Source organism: Cydia pomonella, chromosome 11 (genome assembly GCF_033807575.1).
Source record: "Cydia pomonella isolate Wapato2018A chromosome 11, ilCydPomo1, whole genome shotgun sequence".
Lineage (NCBI taxonomy): Eukaryota > Metazoa > Arthropoda > Insecta > Lepidoptera > Tortricidae > Cydia > Cydia pomonella.
Window position 1 is genome coordinate 16270333 of NC_084713.1, and position 22552 is coordinate 16292884.

General features: G+C 37.3%; 1 protein-coding gene across 1 annotated transcript in view; it reads left to right on the plus strand.

The window, feature by feature from the left end:
* LOC133522996 (spondin-2) overlaps positions 1-10350 on the plus strand; it is a 61322-nt gene extending 50972 nt beyond the window's left edge. The window contains exons 6-8 of the mRNA XM_061858490.1: positions 2789-3009; positions 4013-4197; positions 7136-10350. Of these exons, the coding sequence (XP_061714474.1) occupies positions 2789-3009; positions 4013-4197; positions 7136-7338 (609 nt within the window). The 3' untranslated portion in view covers positions 7339-10350. The remainder of the gene's footprint in view (positions 1-2788; positions 3010-4012; positions 4198-7135) is intronic.
* The last annotated feature ends 12202 nt before the right edge of the window (positions 10351-22552 follow it).

Sequence of the window (22552 nt, forward strand, 5' to 3'; positions counted from 1 at the left end):
CACTTTCTTAAAACGGCGCCGATTGCAGGCATATTATAAAATGTTAACAAAGTAGGTAATTTTTTTTAGGTAATCTAATTATGGCTTTTTTTATTGGCATAGCTATTAATGTTTGATGCTTTTAATCAGATCAGTAAAAAAGTGGTGGAAGTGAATCATAAATGTAAGAATTGAATTACCCCGAAAGTTCACACAAAAATATATTCGAATTAAGAAACAAAATATACGTGCAAAACCTAGTTCTTTAGTGCTACTTCTCCTTAGTCTTTAAATTAATATTAGTTGGTATAAACATTAAACGGCATGCGCCATTATAGGTAAATTTTGAATTCTTAAATTCCATATTATTTTACCTGATGTGTGTAATTCCATTCATTTGTCATTTGTTTAATTTACCTCTCTCTAAATGTCAAGTACTTATAAACATCCCGTAATTTATTACAATTTTGACATAAGCAATGCGAGCGTTTATATCAATGCTGTAAGATCTGCGTCGTTTCTCAAATGTCTGAGTGTAAGAAGACAAACGATAATAGTAACATCATTACGTAATAAGCAAAGAACATTCTCATGTATCGCTTGCAAACGGTTAGCGTCTCAGCCTTATCCTTGCAGGTTTCTTCTACCTCGTTCTAAGATTACCTATTCGAATGTTTTTAAAATACCGTTTTAAAATGAATATCTATTTTTCTTTTTGTTATAAATAAATAAATCTAAAACAAACAATTGATATAATTTAAACATATAAAACAACAGTAAATTAGACTTAACGTAAGATTAGTTCGATTAACCCTGGATTTATGTATAGGGTACCTATTTTTTTATACCTAAGGGATTGGGCCCAAAAGTTTTAAAATATAAAGCCTTTATTACGCTCGACTATAAAAATTCATCGTCAGTAATCCTGCAGTAAAACACGAGTATCCTAAAAAAACGTACAAGAGTCCGTAAAATTCACTGTATGATTTCATGAAATTCAAACAGCAATATATTTTATATCCAAAATCCAATTTTTTTAATTCTACCTTTTAACAGTTAACGCTTAAAACAAAAATGATGGCATAAAAAATGTTTCAATCTAGATCTAGCTGATCTGCATATGGCAACTTTTAATTTGTAGATAACATTCATATTAAGGTTTGAGTATTAATGATGAAATAAGACAATACTTCATTATCTACTACGATGTTTTGACATTTAAATTAACTACCTTACTTAAGAGGAAAGGGGACGACAGCTTCTCCGTACAAATGTAGTCTCCATTTTCTTTTCGGGATATTGCCATATTTTTCCATAATTTGATGTATATTAACCATAGATATGCCCCCTCGTTTGACTTTTTTAGGTATTTTTTATTATTATAAAAATTAGGAGCAAAAAAACTAACTCCATACATTTAAATCTTGTATATGAAATTAAAAAAAATTAAATAACATCATACGACTCCTTTAAATTGTTTCAAAATATTTATAATGTGGATATTAACAGAGAGGAAAATGTGACTATGTTTGAATGTCATCAATTTCGAATCATGGCTTAGTCATTAGTAGTTAATAGGTAAGTATTAGTTTAAGTATGTAAAATTCATCACAATGTACATTGTTATGAATAAACGAAATGAAATGAAATGAATGGAAAGGCGATTTCGCGCGGTCGTCCACATTTGTCTTAAACAATAAATATGTTTTATTGTTTTTGTTCTGTGTCCAGCGCTTATCTAAAGCAAGATTGATTAATTGTAAAAACTTATGCTAAAATATTTTTTCGTTAACATCCCGGTTCCGTTAGGAGTGGAGTTCCGCAATACAGCTGACAACACATTAGCCCTGCGTTAGACAGATACAAATTGCGTAATTTGTAACGTTAAGTCTTCGCCTTACTCGTACCGATGGCTGCTACTGACGTACTGTTTCAAATTATACTACTGTTAACCTAATAACATTTGTTTTGTTTTTATTTTTAATTTTCTTTGGAGACAAAGGAGCTTTGGTCTCGTGAACAAACTGAATTGCTAAGAGTTAGATTACAGTCGGCTACTGTGCTCAGGTAATTTATCCTTAGTTCGCTTCAATGTTGTGCGCATCACTCTTAAATGCAGAAAATTAAATTGGAGTAATTTAATATTTTGTTTGAAATATTTTTGCAACCAATGAAGACCAAAAGTATTTCATCTCACGCTTAAATACTTAATTAGCATAGGCTAATTGCACAGTATTCTAATAGTTGAATTTTATGCTGTAGATATTTTATGGACTAAAATAAATGGTAGGTACTACCGATTACCTGCTTTTATAGGTAGTTGTGCCATTTCATTGTAGGTACAAACACACAACAACAGGTATTTAATAAAATACAATAAATATAAATAAATACATATATATTTCAAATCTAACTTACCTTAACTAAGTAGCCGCTCACAAGTTACTATGTTCTTCTTCTTCTTCCTCGGTCCCTCACTGCTGAGGATCGTGACCATGTATGCTTCGTCTCCATATTGTGCGGTCATAAGTAAGCCATATGGGACACGTATTGCATGTTGCCAGCAACCACCCTCTTCACAGCATCAGACCATCTCGTGGGTGCTCTTCCTTGCGCACGCTTGCCATCCATTTGACCCAAGATTATCTGTCTTTCTAGGTCACGCTTTTCAGACCTAAAACTGGGGTAATAGACGCATGGACAGACCGACAGACAAAACGAAACAATAAGGATTCCGTTTTTGCCATTCTGGCTACACAACCCTAAAAAGCAATGAAAAGTAAAAGCTCATGAATACTTTCTTCCACAGCTCCGCGAATACGAACTGTCGGAGGTGTTCCACCGCGACAGCGACGACCGACGATACGACGTGATCCAACTGGACAAGCTCAGCCATAACAGCATCGACGTTCTTGACGGGAACAGAGCGTTGTCCATAGCAGAGGAGGTAGAGAGAGAAGAACAGGCGCCTAGAATTTATTCTGAAGGCGCAATGACGACACCAGATGGAGCGTACTCCTATTATTTTCTGTAAGTGCCTCTTTTTGGCTAATAAATACACAGCATCGACGCACTTGATGTCAACAGAGCGTTGTCCATACTCGTAGCACTGTGTTTGGCGAATAAACACTATGTTTGGCGAAAGAAATAAAAAAAAAAACCGGATAAGTGCGAGTCGAACTCGACCAACGAGGGTTTCATACTTTTTAGTATTTGTTGTTATAGCGGCAACAAAACTGAAAGTTTCAACAGCCTAACTATCACGGTTCATGAGATACAGTCTGGTGACAGATGGACGGACGGACGGACGGACGGACAGCGGAGTATTAGTAATAGGGTCCCGTTTTACCTTTTGGGTACGGAATCCTAAAAACAATGGGCCAGACTTTATTTCGGAAGATAAATAAAATAAAAAACAGAATAGGTGGAGAGGAAAGTACGAGCGCCTAGAACATTAAAGTATCTAACTTTAATTATTTATGCGAAAACAGCGTCGTCGTTCTTGAGGGAAACAGCGTTGTCCATAGAAAAATAGGTGGAGAGTGAGTAACAAATTCCTAAAATCTATTCAGAATGTGACGGTAAAACTACGCCTGGTAATATTTACCGAATCTTAATTTTTGTAAGTTTTTAAAAGGAAGAATCGTGCGAAGATAAAGAATGGCTCACGTCAGAACGGCCCGGGTTCGGGCCGGGGCATCCGATACTTCGTTTCCTATGACGGGTGTTCGGTGATTGCGTGATGCTTTCTATTATACCCCGGCCGTTCCAACGTTAGTCATCCTTTAAGCCACGAAAGGATCGAACTTTTTAATGATTGGCCTAAAAGTTGAGACAACACCCTAACATATGTCTTAAAATGTAATAAGACAGTTGCTATGGTGATAATTAGGCCTTTCTTTTCTTAACATGAATAGCTTTCATGGTGCATCTTAAACTTTCACTTCAATTCGTCAAACTCAAACCAAAATAATAGTCGGTAAAATTTGATCTTTTCGATATTTTTTGCTATACACTATAACGATTTTCTCAGGGTTAATACCACAACAAGTACAACGGAAGAGCCGCGCTCAGCCAACGAATTGCCCACATCAGGCCCGACCGCCAGCGAGAGATCGGCACTCCGCAGTCTAGCGCGCCGGTATCGGGCGCGGCGGCGGCGCAAGCTGCGCGCCGACAATACCGACCCGGCCGAGCGGAGGAAGCGAAAAAGAGCTAGTAAGTACTTCAACGAAAGAGCCATACTCAGCCAGCGAGTTACATCAGGCTGAGCGGAGGAAGCGAAAAAGAGCTAATAAGAACTTCAACGAAAGAGCCATACTCAGCCAGCGAGTTTCATCAGGCTGAGCGGAGGAAGCGAAAAAGAGCTAGTAAGAACTTCAACGAAAGAGCCATACTCAGCCAGCGAGTTTCATCAGGCTGAGCGGAGGAAGCGAAAAAGAGCTAGTAAGATCTTCAACGAAAGAGCCATACTCAGTCAGCGAGTTACATCAGGCTGAGCGGAGGAAGCGAAAAAGAGCTAGTAAGTACGTTTACCAGCAGGCCACGGCTCACCCCTGACGCCGATTTCCATACAGTTGTTTTGACCAATGTATGGGACACCTGGGCTGGTGCCATAGTAAGGTCAAGTACCAATCATTTATAGAAAACGCTAATCGAACCTCAAATAATGACGTAACTTATCGTTGCATGTTTCATCCTGATGCATTTGTACTTTTTGATATGCATTTGCCCATAAAGATCTTGAATACGGCTCCAGCCGCCGATTAAATTTCATGGGTGCACAAAAATAGGTGCAAGGATTTAAGATTACTCTCTGCATAATGTCTTTATGAAAAGTAGGTACTTCATTTATACAAATTAGAAATCTTTTTTTTTAATATGAGCAGGATAATTTATTTCGTCAACGTTAATAAGTAGCTAGTTTTAAAGTTTACGTTTTGCAGATATTAATCAAACCAATTAAGGCCGGCAACGCACTTGCAACCCCTTTGGTGTTGCAGGGTGTCCATGGGCGGCGGTAATCGCTTACCATCAGGTGATCCGTCTGCTCGTACCTCCTGTATCATAAAAAAAACTAAACTTTATTTCAAAGAGATTCATTTAAAGTGTCGATGTATTGTTACAACATTTAAAAAAAAGCAGCTTTAAATAAAACAAGTGCTTTACAATTCTTGCCAATTGGCGGTCTACCCCTCATCGACCGCAACCTCAGACTGGCTTAACGCGAGGAAAAATGAGAAAACACGAGTTAGAATTACGAAACCTTTTTTGTTTAGGCTTACAGATTAGTCCAATATTATATGTGGGTTATTTAAAATCTAGACGATGGTTAAACAAATATAGTTTCGTTTTTTCTTTCAATATTTTTGGCAATAGCAAAAATGTACCTACACTTTATATTCATAAATAAACTTTAACCGCGCCGCGTGAAAATTATTTGGTAGGGAATAAAAAATGACGATTACTGTTCAAAGTTGATTTGATAATGTATCCATACTCACGACGAATTGGAATAGTTTTTATTTCCATAAACCATTCCGTTCACAGTATAGTAGAATTGTGTAACCATTAAAACAACTACATATGTATACGCGAGCAGACAATAACATGTGTTCCAGCAGTGTTAACACGACTGTCAGCAAACGTAACAAATTGTTGCGTATTTTAACATCGTCTACCAAATGCTACTCACTTGCCATCTATTTACGAAACAAATGTAGTCCATTTTAAATTGTGTATGCACGTTTTAGTATCGAATTGATATGTGAATTCCACTTCAATCGCCAAGCCGATTCATTTCACAAATTTATTGTGATTCCTATCTACCTACTTACTTCTATAGTATATATTTTATGAAATGATATTTTCAGACGAAAAAATCATTTCATAAAATTCATACTAAAGTATAGAGGTATTTTGTTAAACGTTATCTGATACTGAAAGATTGCTGTCCATTCTGGAACCGGTTATGTTAGGTTCACGGTTAGGCATACAGTACATTTTACAATATATTTAACGTTCACAAGGCGGCATTGATTATGCTGTTGATGGTAAATCTAAATATGTATTCTAAATATCTAATAGTCCATGATATACCATTATAATAACAGTCTTTCTGAGGAAAACCTAAGGAAGGCCTACTATGGTTACTTCCATTCTATATTAATCTACGGTGTAGATCTATGGGGTACTGCTGCGGACCGTGAGAGGCTATTTAAATTACAAAAGCGTGCCCTCCGCATTATGACTAGAAAACCACTCGACCATCCGGCTAAAGAACTGTTTAAAAAATGTAAAATACTTACGTTACCTAGTGTGTACATAATAGAAGTATGCAAATACGTGAGACAAAATCTTGATTAGATCCCTACTCATAGCCAACTCCGAGGTAGCGTTACGCGCAGGCGTAATCAGTTGGTCGTGCCCGCGTGTCGCCTCGTGAAAACTAGGAAGTCTATGCATGTAATGGGAATCAGACTGTACAACATACTGGACGATGAAATAAAGCAAGCTTCTAGCGATGCAATATTTGTCCGCAAACTAAAAGCTATACTACTAGAAATGGCTTGCTATACCATTGACGAGTTTTTCGATGGCCACGGGTCATTGGCTCAATCGTGTACCTACTAAACTATATAGGAATATAATAATATCTCGTTATCTTACTATGTATTGTAATATTTGTAATGCTATACGAGTCGAAAGTTATTAATACATGAGTATAGTAAATAAATAATGTAATAGACATCCAATGTAAAATCTATCATAAGATAATTGTATATAAAATGACTTGTAAATATTTACCAATAAACATCATATCATATAATACAGTGATGAATAACAAAGATCATATCCATAACCGTTTCGTAACAAGATTAAAAAGCTCGAATCCCTTTCACAGGCCTTTCAGATTTCAATCATTTGCCTTATTTTAATAGCCAACCTTTTTTTACCTGACTAGAAATGAACAGGAAAACCTTCAAAAAAAAAACGCCATAAGCACTATTCAATTCTCGGCGAGAAACGGGGTTGCCGGCTGCGTATCCCTATTCGCCGTCTATATCTAGTTGGCCTGCAACCCTTCGTTTCCCGTCCTCTATAGTAATGTACTATTACATCCTTACGTGCTTCAAATACTTATGTTTCCATTCAGAGCTGCTGGACTGCCGGGTGTCGGATTGGGGCGAGTGGAGCTCTTGCCGCACGGACGGAGGCTGCGTGGGCTCGGCGCACCGCACGCGCCGCGTCCTGCGCCGCCAGCGACCCGGCGGCGCGCCCTGCCCGCCTACCGCGCAGTCCCGGTGGTGCTTCACCAACTGCACCAACACTGACGACTGGCGGAAAAATCTCACGTAATTTTGTTTGTTTTGATGCAGATTGTCTATTAGTTTATGGCACCGACGTCTATAGAATGTAACGGCCCGTGGTACGAGTAGATTTTTTTAGAGACGAAATTTGAATGCAACTTAAATTAAAACGTGCAGAAACTCAACATTCGCTTATATGATCGCTGTTTATTATATAATAACATGAATGGATAACGTTATATTTAGTCGTAATGCACGTACGTGGGTGAGGCATAACATATATACGGATATAACGACGTCAGCCGCAGCGCTGTCTAGACTCCCTTAGGCATACAGCTGCAGTCAGCGCCCGCATCAAAACTATCACTATATTTTTTTTAAGATGTTAGTCTCTGAAAATTATCTGTCTTGAGGTGCTATAGACGTCGCTCTTGTTGGCAAACATAATGCTAAAAATATTAAATCACAATGATAGATAAAAGTTTATACCAGTTCTTTGAGACTTTATTCTGTCTAGTAAAAACCTATACTTGCATTGTAAGTACGTTTGTTTAGTCAGACTTTCCCCTTGTGTACCTATTAGTTTTTTATGTCTGTGTCTGTCCGTCCAAAGAGATTGTTTTCTATTCAGTTTCACTTCTTACTTCATTCGATGTTTTCACCTCAGTGTAAATTCGAAAGATGTAAAAATAAATTAAAAATGACTTGTATAAAATACTTAGTAAGAGACTGTCGATGTTCGAAATTAGATAGAGGTATCATTTTTTTCGCTGTACCTACATAAAGCTTCGTATAAATCATTTTCATTTATTTGTCAATTATTGTTAGGGTAAGTGAAGTTAAGGATAAGCAGAGTCAGAAATAAGTTTCACTTAAGTTTCAGAAAATATATATCATAAGAATGATTAAATATAGTATTTCTTTTAATCTATTTTCTATCTGGATATGTTCATTTTCTTCCGGAAACATTACGTACCTACATTTTCAGCTCTAGTACAAAATAATATCGTGTCTTATGCTAGACTTATAAATAAACTTTAAACATTTTTAAGTTAATTCTGTCTTTAGCTGTAACGATTTCATATTTTTATTAAGGTATCCTGACAATATACACTGGGGGTTAAATAATAAAATAAACATATCGTTTACTTAAGTGTTTCACTCGTGACAGCAACTCAATAATAAATATGATAGTGATCTACTGGGTTCAGGGAAGGGAAATAGCTCCAAAGATGCAGTTTTTATTTAATAAATATTAATTAAAGAAATTGACGTTTCTTGCACTAACTCATTTTACTAAAAAAAAACAGAAACTCTGAATTCTTAAACAAATAATTAACTTTTGAATTTCATCCAACGACCGTTAAACGATGAAAATTTATTTGAGAGAGAAGTTCTGATAGGTACTTATTGCTTATTTTCGAGTAGTTTTTTGAATTGTTAAGAAATGACATTACACACAGATGGTTTGGTGCAAGCGTCAATGATACTCGTATTAGTTAAGTCTGTACTTAGATTAATATATGTATAGATCAGCAATGCCTTCTGCGTGGTTCTATATTTTGGTACCTTTAAAATCTATGTCTGTTTTTGTAAATTGCACCTTTTGCAATGCATGCTTTAAACTAAGAATCCATTATTTTAATGTTAGAACATATCCGAATCGATTCCAAAACAGCGTAGTCGCTTTCAAATGCCAAAGAAAAATCTAGGCTTAAATTCGAGAGGAACTTTTGTTTGAAGTCAACTCACATATTTCGATTTCGTCCGTACAAATGTTTCCAATGTATCCGGGCAAATTCTGGTAAAGTTTTCGAGAATCTAATCCATCTCGACCATGAATGATAAATATGTCTTGTTTGTTCGAACATCCTGAGTAACAGCTGGCTGCCGTTTCTTGGATAAAAACATAAAAATAAACGAGATAAAATTGAATGGTTCGTTTATATTTATATAATTTAAACTAAAAACGTCAGCAATTCTAAGAGAGCGGTCTAATTACCGCAACGCCATATAAATTATTTATATGAAGTCGTGGTAAATAGATGCTGATGGTAGTAGTAATTTATGCTTGTAATTGCATAGTTTTGATGAGATATCAGACTTGTACTCGTACTGCACCGAGAGATAAAATTTAAAGTGGTTTTCAGCCGGGAATTAACGTTAGTCCGGTAAATTCATGACGCCCAAACGCTCATACACCGTATCATTGGATTAGAATGGATAGAGTTATGGCCGAATCTATTTATAAACTTAGCGTTTTGATGTTTTGCATATGTACCTACTGCTTCTGTTCTTACTTACAGAAAAAATACGAGTTATTATTTGGCCCAGGACTGATATTGACATGATAAAAAAGTTGAAGTGACACTAATATATACAAAAAATACTGCAGGCACCAGTATCATGGTTAAAGAACTGCAATGTCAACTTTCAATGGTTGTATTTTACCCATTGTTGTAGTTAAAGGATGAATCACGTTGGTATGGTCCGGGCCCGGGCCGAGGCTTCTGACACTTCGTTTTCTATGCAGTGTTGGACGCCTCTGCCCAGGGGGCCTACCGCGAAAACCGAAATACTCAAATTGCGGGGATCTTTTCCTTTTACTCTTACTAAGACGTAATTAGAGTGACAGAGAAAATGCCGGCAATTGACGAACTTCGATTTTCCCGGTAGGGGCCCGGACCCGGACTATTCAAGCGTGAGTTATTCGTAACGCAGTGGCTTCAATACATTTCGAACTCCGCAACGCGACAAAGAGAGGCGTTTTTTTTTTGACCCGGTTTTATTATATTTCACTTCAGCTTAGGGCAATACTTTAGCACGAAGTCACTAATATGTGAGTTGATACACAATTCTAGTTTAGAAATTACTCAAAAATACCTTGTAATGTCAAAGAATTCTAGATTATTCAGAAATTATATTTAATTTATAGTGAAGATTGTAAAATAGAGCCAAAAATTAAAGCTAAAATGTTAACCTTAGTGTAATAACTATTGGAGTCCGTGTATTTTTTACAATGTAAATTATTCTCATTTCAATAATAAAATCTTAAATAACATGAATCGAGTTTTATTTGGACATACATTTAGTTCACACATTTAGCCTGTGATAAGATGATTATACAATTATCAGATAATGAAAATCTCCGATGTCCCATACATACCATTGTAATCAGGTGGTAGTAAAGTCCTAGCCAAAATGATAATCGTTGATAGAAAACGCCAATCGAAGCATAAAAATAATGTAAGGAAATAATCACGTGACTTTTCGCAGCATCTGTACCCCTAGTGTAAGTTTATTCAATCGCGTAACGTGACGTACGCGTTTGCGTTAAGTCTCATTTTGTATGGGATTTTGAGTTTCCAAAACGTTCCGCTTGGCGCGCTGTGTCTAAATCCCATACTAAATGAGACTTAACGCAAACGCATACATCACGTTTCGAAATCGAATAAATTTACACTAGGGGCTCTGTTATACCGATATGTTTACTTTTGTGTGGCGTTTGTCGATGTTCGATTGTCATGTTGGCTTGGTTTATAGTAAAGTAGGTATTACGGATTATAATTACAAAGTATGCTTACTTGCCGCTGATTTTTTAGCTGTGCCATAACTTTAGCTAAATTATAGCAATTATTTATATTAACAGCTACAAATACGTGCCATTGTTGAGTCACTTATCTACGTCGGTGGCAAAGGAGCATACGGTCCGCCTGATGGTAAGTAGTCCCCGTAGCCTATGGATGCCTGCAACTCCAGAGGTGTTACATGCGCGTTGCCGACCCTAACACTCCGCACCTCGTTGAGCTCTGGCAACCGTACTCACCGAAAGGTACACAACACTTAGGTAAAGTCTATTGTTATTTGGCTGTGGTTTTCTATAAGGCGGAGGTACTTGCCCAGTTAAGCTCTGCTCTAGACCTGGAATGACATTTGCTGACATCTAGCTGCAAAACTGATATCAATTTATCTGTAAAATTAAGAATAAAGCCCAGAAACATGCAATAAAAAAATAGTTTTCCGAAAAACTTCTTATAAATGTGAAATTAATACCTATCAAGCAGCAGGCAGTACTCATTTAAAAGTCTTACAAAAACAATCTCAGGTAAAATGACAAAATAATCTCCTTGTAGAATAAGGTCAGTGATACACCTACTTCGCTCGGAGCCACTGAGGAAAATTAGGTTGGATAATTACGTTGCCAAACTCGAGCTCGCGGGGCGCGGCTTGCCGGTTTTCTTTAGAAGGAAATGGGTGATAAAAATGTAATGATCTACGAAAACGTATTGTTCAGGGGTAAATAATGCGTAAAGATAGCCGTTACGGTAGCTATAATCACAAAACGAGAAACACCAAGCCTTGAAAATTTTAAGCATTCTCAAGGTATTGTATATTTGTTTAAAGTTAATCTAAAGTTTGAATCCCTATTTTATTGTTAGAAATTAGAAAAGAAAAAAAAACACATAAAACACACATTCCTAAATACTTCCAAATTGTATTTTATGTAATTTAGAATAAAATAGTGCCTATTTAATGTATTATAAACTGCCTCCTAAATAACTTCTTAAAAGTTGACATAAGAGATGACTAAGAGATAAAATCCTCTTCTCAATAGACCGCTCGTTCCCTGACCGCTCAATTCACCCGAGTCTTTACGACTTCGTTCAATCGTACGTAGTCAAACTTTATACTTTCAAGCCTTTCTTTAATCTCTACACGAATATAAACTCTAAAATGTGAGCCCAGCCTTCAAAATGGCATGCACGTTTCAAATCTCCAAGTTGTGTCTTGTTTAATGCTCTGCCAACTCGAGTTCGTTACGTAGATAGAATCTTTAATTTCCTCCAGTTGTGTCACTGTCATTCGTTCTACAAAAGGTCGTTTATATTAGAATCGCTCAGAAGTGAGAATTATGCGGAGTGCTATTAGGGAAAAGAAAAGTTGCGACATTAAACAACCCTTTCTGACAGCAGCCATTTGAATTTATTCGCGATGTACTGTAATAAAATTGTTTCAAATCGCATGGAATGTAAAGTTACAAGCAATGGAGTGACAGGCACCTAAGTTCCTAACTTTAAACGGATAAGTACCTAACTATATACTGAGACTTCAGTACCCCTAGTGTAAATATTTTCGACAGCGAAACGTGACGTACGCGTTTGCGTTAAGTGTCATTTTGTATAGGATTTTGAGTTTCCAAAACGTCCCGCTTGGCGCGCTCTTTCTAAATCCAATACAAAATGAGACTAAACGCAAACGCGTACGTCACGTTTCAAAATCGAATTTATTTACACTAGGGGTACGGATATATTTATTATACGTGAAAACGTACGAGTTAGATATTAGCTTTATAAAAATATCAATGGTATTCAAAGATACTTTATATTATTAACTAGCGACCCTCCCGGCTTCGCACGCGTTAAACAAACAAATTATACACTTAAACCTTGAGGCATCAAACATCACTCTGTTGTTTGGTGAAAACTGCATGAAAATCGGTTTAGTAGTTTCTGAGTTTATCGCGAACATACATATACATAGACAGACGCAGCGGGGCACTTTGTTTTAAAAGGTGTAGTGATAGTGATATATATCCCATTCACTGTTATGTAAATGCCATAATTATGTTTGTTCTACTTACTAATAACATGAACACAAGAAAAACTAGGTTTATTGAACTTTTAATTTAAACTGCTGCAAAATATGTACTTAAGTATGCATGCAATCAAGACAAATCACACTTTCGGCCAAAATAAAAAAATTTGCGCAGCAATGATTCATAATTTATCTAAAATGCGTCATGCATTTATAATCATATTGAATAATAAATAAGGTTTAATTAAATTTCAATAAAGTGGAGTGAAACGAATAGAAACGTAGAATTTATGAACAGCATTTTTCAAAGTCAAAGTCAAAGTCAAAATATTCTTTATTCAAATAGGCCTAGCAACAAGCACTTTTAAATCGTCAAATTGTACAAATATCATCTTAATCTAAATATCAGAGCAATTTATTGATGCAGTTATTATTGTTCTAAAAAAAACATTGAACTATTATAGATATGGTAAACTTAATAATAAGAATTTCACAAAAGGATCGTCAAACATCAAAATTGTATAAAAATACTAGTCTAGAACCTTTCTAGAATAAAATCTAAATGTCAAAAAATACGGCATATATACATTGAATTATCAATTTCATCCATATTTCATCATTAAAAACATAACAATAAATAATTCATTCTTTACAATCACACTTAATCCCACGGTGTTTCATCATTCATGTAGTCTTGTGTGCTATAATAGGCTTTAGAGATAAGCTTACATTTTACATAATTTTTAAATTTACTAACAGACAATTCAGTTATAATATTAGGAAGTTTATTGTAAAATCTTACACAATTACCCATGAATGATTTCTTAATTTTATGGAGCCTAGTGAAGGGTACTGCGAGCTTATTTCTAGTATTAATATTATGTATTTCACAGTTTTTCTTATAACTGGCAATGTTTTTATGTACGTACAGAATATTCTCATAAATATATTGACAGTGCACTGTCATTATGTTAATGTCCTTAAACTTATCTCTAAGTGTGTCTCTATGGTACATTTTATATATTGCACGAATAGCCCTCTTCTGCAGAACAAAAATGGTATTTATCTCTAAAGCACTGCCCCATAGTAAAATACCATATGACATAATGCTATGAAAGTAACTAAAGTAAACTAATCGAGCTGTTTTCACGTCTGTTAACTGACGGATCTTGCTCACTGCAAAAGCTGCAGAACTCAGTCTATTCGAGAGATTAGCAATATCGGGACCCCATTGTAGTTTAGAATCTAAAGTTAAACCAAGAAAAACTGTGCTATCTACTAGTTCCAATTCCTCATCCTTGACAATGACACTTGTTTGCTCATTCCTTATGTGACTTGGAACAAACTTAATGCACTTAGTCTTTTTCTCATTTAACAATAAATTATTAACATTAAACCAATTTACTACTTTAGAAATAGCATTGTTTACATCACTGCAAGCTTGTTGCTGTCGTTTGACTTTGAAAATAAGTGAGGTATCGTCTGCAAACAATACTATGTCATGGTGGGTCTTTACAAGGTAAGGCAGGTCATTAATGTAGATAAGGAACAGGAACGGCCCCAATATTGATCCCTGCGGTACATCCATAGAGACCAATGACCCCGGTGATCGCTGTCCACTCACATCAACCCTTTGTATTCTACCGTGTAAGTAAGACTTTATTAAATTCAGTGCCGAGCCTCTTACTTCATAATAGTGCAGTTTCCTAATCAATGTTTCATGACAGACGCAATCGAAGGCCTTAGATAAGTCACAGAAGATACCTAAAGCATCCTGTGACTCCTCCCAGGCATCGAAGATCTGTTTAATTAGCTTAACACCAGCGTCGGTTGTTGAGCGACCCCGTGTACAACCAAATTGTTTGTTGTGCATTAGATTATTAATGTTAAAATGTTTCAATAACTGACTCAAAACTATTTTTTCAAAAATTTTGCTGAATGTTGGTAACACTGATATCGGTCTAAAGTTAGTGGGGTCGGATGTGCTATTGGAGTATTATTGATATTTCACCGACACCTGTAACATTTCTACCGCTTTATGCGTTAAAAGTTGAATGTCCTATTCATTCTTTATGATTTCTCTCTAATGCCAAAGCGGCTAAAATTGGAATACATTAACAACATAAAGCATTAACATTATAAAGGAATAACACATGAGCAGCTAAAACACAGGAATTCATAACGGTATAGTACTCTCAGGCATCTCTCTTTCTAATATCCTCTTGCATTCCATTATCACTCGCCCCATCGCACTCACAAATAGTACGGTCGCCAAGCCGCTCAGAGGCCAGATTTAATTGACTCAGCTCGGCCTTACCCACAACCGGTATCAATGTGTTCGGACAGTTCTCCTGATCACCGTACATGCGGTAGTAAAGCGGAAAAATGGTGGAGGGGATAGTAATGACGTCACAAAGATGGCGGCCGGACCTATTCTTTTTGGCGGTGTATCTCGAAAACCACTTAACCGATTTTAATCATCGAGGTGTCAAATAATAGCTTATATTATGGAGATTATTTCCTTTTCTACAAACATTTACGTGAAACCTATAGGAAAAAAAATAATCACAAAAAACAGTTTTTTTATAAAATTATTATTTTTTATTTTGTAAAAATCTCCGTAAATATTAGCATTTCGCAAATTTTGTTTAATATAAAACATATTGATTCATTATCAAGGAATATAATGAGCCTTAAAACATACAGATCGAGTAATAAACAATGAAGCTACACTCATTTATTTGCGCATGGGTAACGATAACTGGCTTTTACCGGTCGAAACTGTGGTGACTGTTACGATACGTATTGAATGGAATTTATAGAGTATCGGTTTTAATTACTGAAATTATAAAAACCAGACACAATAATGTTACCTTACTTCGACGTTTAGTCTCTTTTTTCGTCTTAATCATAGGTAGGAACATATTAATTTTTACTTAAAAATTTTATACAGGGTGAACTTTTAACCACCAGTCATACTCTGCGCAGCGACTTTATAGGTCATACTTAACAACTTTTACTATGGGCCCAATTCCGAAATCGCGAAAAAAATTTTGACTGTCCCATATAAAGGTGCGACCAACTTTACCAGACCAACACTTTTCCAAACTGAGCTACAGCTGTCCGATGAAGTTAAGTACTTAGGACTAACTCTCGACAATAAACTCAATTGGAACAACCACATCAACAAACGGATAGACAAGGCGGGAGTTGTCTTCTGGCAGTGCAGAAGGATGATTGGTAAGAGGTGGGGACTCAGCCCGAAAATTACCCTCTGGCTCTATAAGACGATAATCCGCCCCTTACTCTGTTACGGTGCTCTGGTTTGGTGGCCAAGAACAAACCTAGGCAACGTACGAGACAAACTACAAAGACTTCAAAGGCTCGCATGCGCGGCCACCACTGGCTGCACGAGGTCTACCCCGACTGCAGCCATGGAGGTCATGCTAAACCTTCCACCGCTGCACCTACACTTACAGCAAGAGGCCAGTCTCTCAGTGGTAAGGTTGCGAACCCTCAAGATATGGTCTAACATCACAGTGAGCTCTTCACACAAAATGCCTGGAAAAGGTGTATGACGAATTTCCAGTGCTTAGGTCAGGCACGGACCGGATTCACAAACAAGCTATCTTCGATAAAAGGTACAAAATACAGTTATATGAGGACGACAATCATGAAGGACTCAATCCCCGGGAGCTGAGAATCTTCACTGATGGGTCCAAAACAGACAGCGGATCGGGCTCTGGAACCTTCTCAGAAGACCTGAACATGTCGATCACCACTCTGCTAGGAGCCCATAACTCGGTATTCCAAGCTGAGTGCATGGGCATCATAAACGCGGCGGCTGCCATCACTGCAAGGAAGGTAGTAGGATCCTCCATCCGCATACTCTCCGACAGTAGAGCAGTCTTAATGGCTCTAAATAGCCATATAGTTACATCCAAACTTATACACGAATGCCACGAACGACTAATGGAGGTATGTCATAATAACAAGATCACCCTACAATGGATCAAGGGACACAGTGGATCCCGAGGTAACGATGCTGCGGACGAGCTTGCCAGGCAAGGATCGAATGCGGGGGCGATTGGTCCGGAACCGATTCTTCCGATACCATTTAGCAAGGTACGCTCAATGCTGCTGGCACGTACAGGGAAACTACACACAGAACACTGGCTGAACCAGACTGGATGCAGACAGGCAAAAGAAGCCATGCCTGGCATCAACGGAAAACTCACAAGGGCGCTCCTGCAACTAGGGAAGGTCCGACTGAGTATGGTAACCAGTGTCATAACAGGTCATGGACTATTTAACAAACATCTTTTCACAACAGGTGTCACAGACAGTCCCCTGTGCCGAGGTTGCATGGAGACAGAAGAAACAGCCTCTCACGTGGTGCTGGAATGCAGCGGAGTGACTCCATACAGGGCTAAACATCTCGGATCTCCGAGAGACCTCCCCGAGGTCCTACTCAACATCAAAGGTTTGATAGGATTCCTCGAGGAGCTGGGCTGGCAGGACTAGCCCACCCCCAACATATCACGCAAAATAGGCGCAAGTCGTCGAGTTGCGGAAAAATCGCCCGAATACAATACAATACAATACAATACAAGGTGCGACCAGACCGCAGCTTAAAAAACGGTCACGATACGGAATCGCAGTGACGCGTCGTATGCGTACCGTTTTTGACGCATGCTCCCCACATCGCTGTTTAAAAAACGGTGACGGTACGGAATCGCAGTGACGTGCTTCACGCGAATCTTTTTTGTTCGCAAAACAGTTGCGTCTTTTACGTCACCGGTACGGTGTCTGCCATAAGATCTCCGTGTAATATTTTTTGCGATTTTTACGCAGTTCAATTTACGGTGCGTCAGCTTATTTTAAGCAGCGGTGTGGCGAGCATGCGTCATGGACCCGGGTACGTCCTTAAACTACGTCCAAAAGAGAGGTATGGGCATTGTGAATGTCATCTCGCTTTGTGTGGTAGGGCACAGCCAGTGGGTGTCATTCCAGATCCAAATTTTCTTGCGTGATTCGGCATTAGTCCCATAATAAAAGTTGTTCAGTATGACCTGTAAAGTCACTGCACAGAGTATGGCTGGTGGTTAAAATTTCATCTTATACCTATATTCGACACAAGTAGTAAGTACTTACAGACCAACTATGATACACATTTTGCCTGTATAGTGTTACATAGTGAATAAATTAATACCTGATTTAAAAAATAAAACAAAAATAACAAATAGCATGTTATTTAATTCAGTAATCACTAATCAGTCTTAAACAATGAACATCATACTTTTAGATTAGACAACAAAATGTATATTTATACTGTGTTTCGACTTGAAAGATTTTACTGCTTTAAAACATAAGACAAACCTACCAACCAAATGTATAAAAAAAAATGTTTTTTGTGATTATTATTTTCCTATAGGTTTCACGTAAATGTTTGTAAAAAGGAAATAATCTCCATAATATAAGCTATTAGTTGACACCTCGATGAATACAATCGGTTAAGTGGTTTTCGAGATACACCGCCAAAAAGAATAGGTCCGGACGCCATCTTTGTGACGTCATTACTATCCCCTCCCACCATTTTTCCGCTTTACTACCGCATGTACGGTGATCAGGAGAAACGCCCGAACACATTGATACCGGTTGTGGGTAAGGCCGAGCTGAGTCAATTAAATCTGGCCTCGGAGCGGCTTGGTTAAAAGTTCACCCTGTATAAAATTTTTAAGTAAAAAGAAATATGTACCTACCTATGATTAAGACGAAAAAAGAGACTAAACGTCGAAGTAAGGTAACATTATTGTGTATTTTAATTATAATTTCAGTAATTAAAACCGATACTCTATAAATTCCATTCAATACGTATCGTAACAGTCACCACAGTTTCGACCGGTAAAAGCCAGTTATCGTTACCCATGCGCAAATAAATGAGTGTAGCTTCATTGTTTATTACTCGATCTGTATGTTTTAAGGCTCATTATATTCCTTGATAATGAAGCAATATGTTTTATATTAAACAAAATTTGCGAAATGCTAATATTTACGGAGATTTTTACAAAATAAAAAATAATAATTTTATAAAAAAACTGTTTTTTGTGATTATTTTTTTTCCTATAGGTTTCACGTGAATGTTTGTAGAAAAGGAAATAATCTCCATAATATAAGCTATTATTTGACACCTCGATGATTAAAATCGGTTAAGTGGTTTACGAGATACACCGCCAAAAAGAATAGGTCCGGCCGCCATCTTTGTGACGTCATTACTATCCCCTCCACCATTTTTCCGCTTTACTACCGCATGTACGGTGATCAGGAGAACTGTCCGAACACATTGATACCGGTTGTGGGTAAGGCCGAGCCGAGTCAATTAAATCGTGTTTCTAGAGGGCTTTTGAGATTTGGCGACCGTACTAAAACAAATCGCACTGTGGCTGCGCCTCGAGCAGGGAGTTGAGCAGTGCGTGAGCGCGCGCGACCGGCGCTTGCGCGTACGCCTGCGTGCGCGCCGCGCCCCCCGCCAGCAGCGGGTGCCGTCGCGCGCGGGTGTATTGGTTAGGTACAAACAGGCGCACACAGACTTCGACAAGTTTTATACTATCAATTTTATTTCTAAAGATTGCTAATATAAACTTGGCTAAGGAGAGCGACCTTCGCAACTGTAAGGAGTCATACCCTGGTTGACCCTGTAAGAACAAGGTGGGGTGGGGGTATCATCAAATAACAATATTATATAGAGGTACAGTCGCCATCAGATATTTCGGAGCGGCCAAGGTGCTCACAAATATCTGAACATGCCTCTATTGTCAAGGTATTAGAGTGCGTGTTCAGATATTTTTGAGCACCTCGGCCGCTCCGATATATCTGATGGCGACTGTACTGTGCCACGTCTGATTCGTTAATTTTAAAGTATCAATCGGCCATCCCACGAACTGTCAAACAAAACTATAAAATATGTATTTTCACGCAAACTTGGCTATTTTACTTCCATGCATCAACGTAATAAAATTGCATATATTATTCAGGAAGCAATTACATTATTTATATACTTAATAGCTTAATTCAGATGTAAAAAGTGCACTTACGTTCGGACAGCGATTAAAATCGACCACATAATGGCCTTATCCAATTACATTAATATAGAATGGCAATTTTAATATAATATTAATTCGTAGAAGCAATTATGACACGGTTAACCGTTTCCAATATTTTAGTTCACGATAATAATATATTCAGTGATGTTTACATTTTAGTTAATTACTAATATGAGTTATTGAATTTCTCCTCTAGAGAGAAATGTTTATCTACACACATATCATAAACCCTCTAGACCAAGATAAGTTGACAGCGATTTTCAGAGACAGTGCAAGTGTTATTTTAAACGTCAAACTTCTTTGAAATTATGACTTTTAAGTACTTAAATTCCCGAAAAATGCCCAACAATAATTACCCGTTTTATCCTTATATGTTGTTCTTGTCCTATGTTTCTTCATAACTTAATGCCTGAACTGATTTTCATGAATTATTATGTTGCTAGGTTCGTCTTAGTTGCGAAAAACACTGGTACCTTATTAAGAATGTATAATAGTATTTTATGCAACCATTGTATAAGAAGGGTCAAAAGGAATACGCCACGAGAATTTTTTGATCTACTTATACAATGTTGCATACACTTATCCTACGAGTCAACAAAAATAAATCTTAATTTAGGTAAACAAAGCAAAAGTATGTAGCTAAGATACGCGAGCATACCTTACGCGCCCGGCCCGCCGCGGCCCGGCTGGTCAGCGACACCTTCTCGCAACTAATGAGGCCCTGGTACTTGCTCCTTGCTTAATTAAATTTTTGGACAGCTTTTTTATCGATTTTGGCCACTTACAAGCAACGCTAAGCGGTCTTCGTAGTCTATGGGTGTTGCTATATTACGGTTGTCAGATGCGTGGTTCTGACTTATGAAGCAATTGTTTCTACTATGCAACCAAATGAATATTTTGTAAGTTGGCAGCCATGCAGTTTTAAACTGTATTAGTTTTGATTTTTTTAGGTTGGTAGCCATTAATCGCAGTAAAGTTATAGCGATTTTAAAGCACAAGTGCTGTTATGAGGAATAGACAATATAGACTTTTCTTGAAACCTTTTATGTATGTTCTTATATTCATGTTAATGAATGTATAAATGACAGATAACAAGTAGAGGAGTAAGAAAAATATTAAAGGTACCAACGAAATAATAGTACATTACATGGTGCCTAACTGTATTTTAAAAATCAAACTTATTGAATGGATAATCAAAATGAATAGTTTTAAAAAGAGATTATCTTATAAGGGCAAAAGATTTAATTTAATTAAAATTATGCGTTATTGCGTAAACGAAATTGCGAGCTATAAAATATTAACAAACAAGGGGGCAACGCAAAATAATTATAGTATTAATTTATACTTAGTATTAAATTACTAAAGCTACAAATTCACTCCGTAGCGTTTTGTTGACATTTCCATTTCCAGTACCCCAATTAGACCCGGCTATCCACAAAACAACAATGGACAAAGATTCCACCTCGGATATCTTAGGGAGACTCATTGGGAATTAATCAAGGACCGACAGAGCCAAAATGTTGAATCCGATTCGTTATTAACATTTTATATTGTTTTCGTCTTATTTTGATACGACCTAGATCAGCGCTAGAGCCCACAATAAATGTGAACGTCCACATCAATCGTAGTACTGCGTTAGTATTGGAGCGCCGCTAAGACATGATATCATCTTGATATGGACCATCACAAATAATAGTACTACCGTACAGAAATGACACTTCCTACAAAACCGAAGTTTGACAGCAATTCAGGGACGAATTATGCTGTCCCTTACATTAGTATGGCACTATCCCTTTCGGTCATTTAGGGTTGGCAAAATTCAAGTCTTACCTGTAGTCGTGCACGCATAGGAACGTCTAATTGAGCCAACCCTAATAATTGTTCGGAGCAATGCTGAGCCGAATAGAGCCGAGAAAAGCTTAAAGGAGGAATGTTGCTGCTAGCGACTCACGCTAAATACACCTATTATAGTCACTAAATGTGTCCAGGAGACCCGGGGGAGGAGGGATTGTCTCTTTTCTCGTATTCGATCTCGCTCGCACTTATTGGTGCGCGTGACATAACTCAAAGTCGTTTCAAAACAAGATGAACACCAATATCAAATTGTTACAACTGAATCAGCTTACGTGTCTCAGATTGAATGAAACCATTTTACTGTCATAAACATTGATAGCGGTCCTTTAATTAATAAATAATACGTGGATCTCTGAAATCCGAGTTTCGGATGTTTATTTATCGTGAATAATTAATATGGCCGTTAAGAGAGGCTGACGTCTTGAAAAGGTAATGTGGTTGAGGGCCAGCTAATTGACATTGATTTCCATTCAATTATTTTCAATACCACGTTGGTGGCAAACAAGCATGCGGCCCGGCTGATGGAAAGTGTTCACCGTAGCATGCACGGTGTTCGATGCGCGTTGCCGACCGTTATTTATTTATTATTATTATAACAATCTTAACACTCGAATCACTCAACCATGTTAAAATTATTGAACAAGAGGAATTGAGGGAACTCCTCAAATCTTATAAGCATACTTATAGCGATTGTTTTTTACTATTTTCATC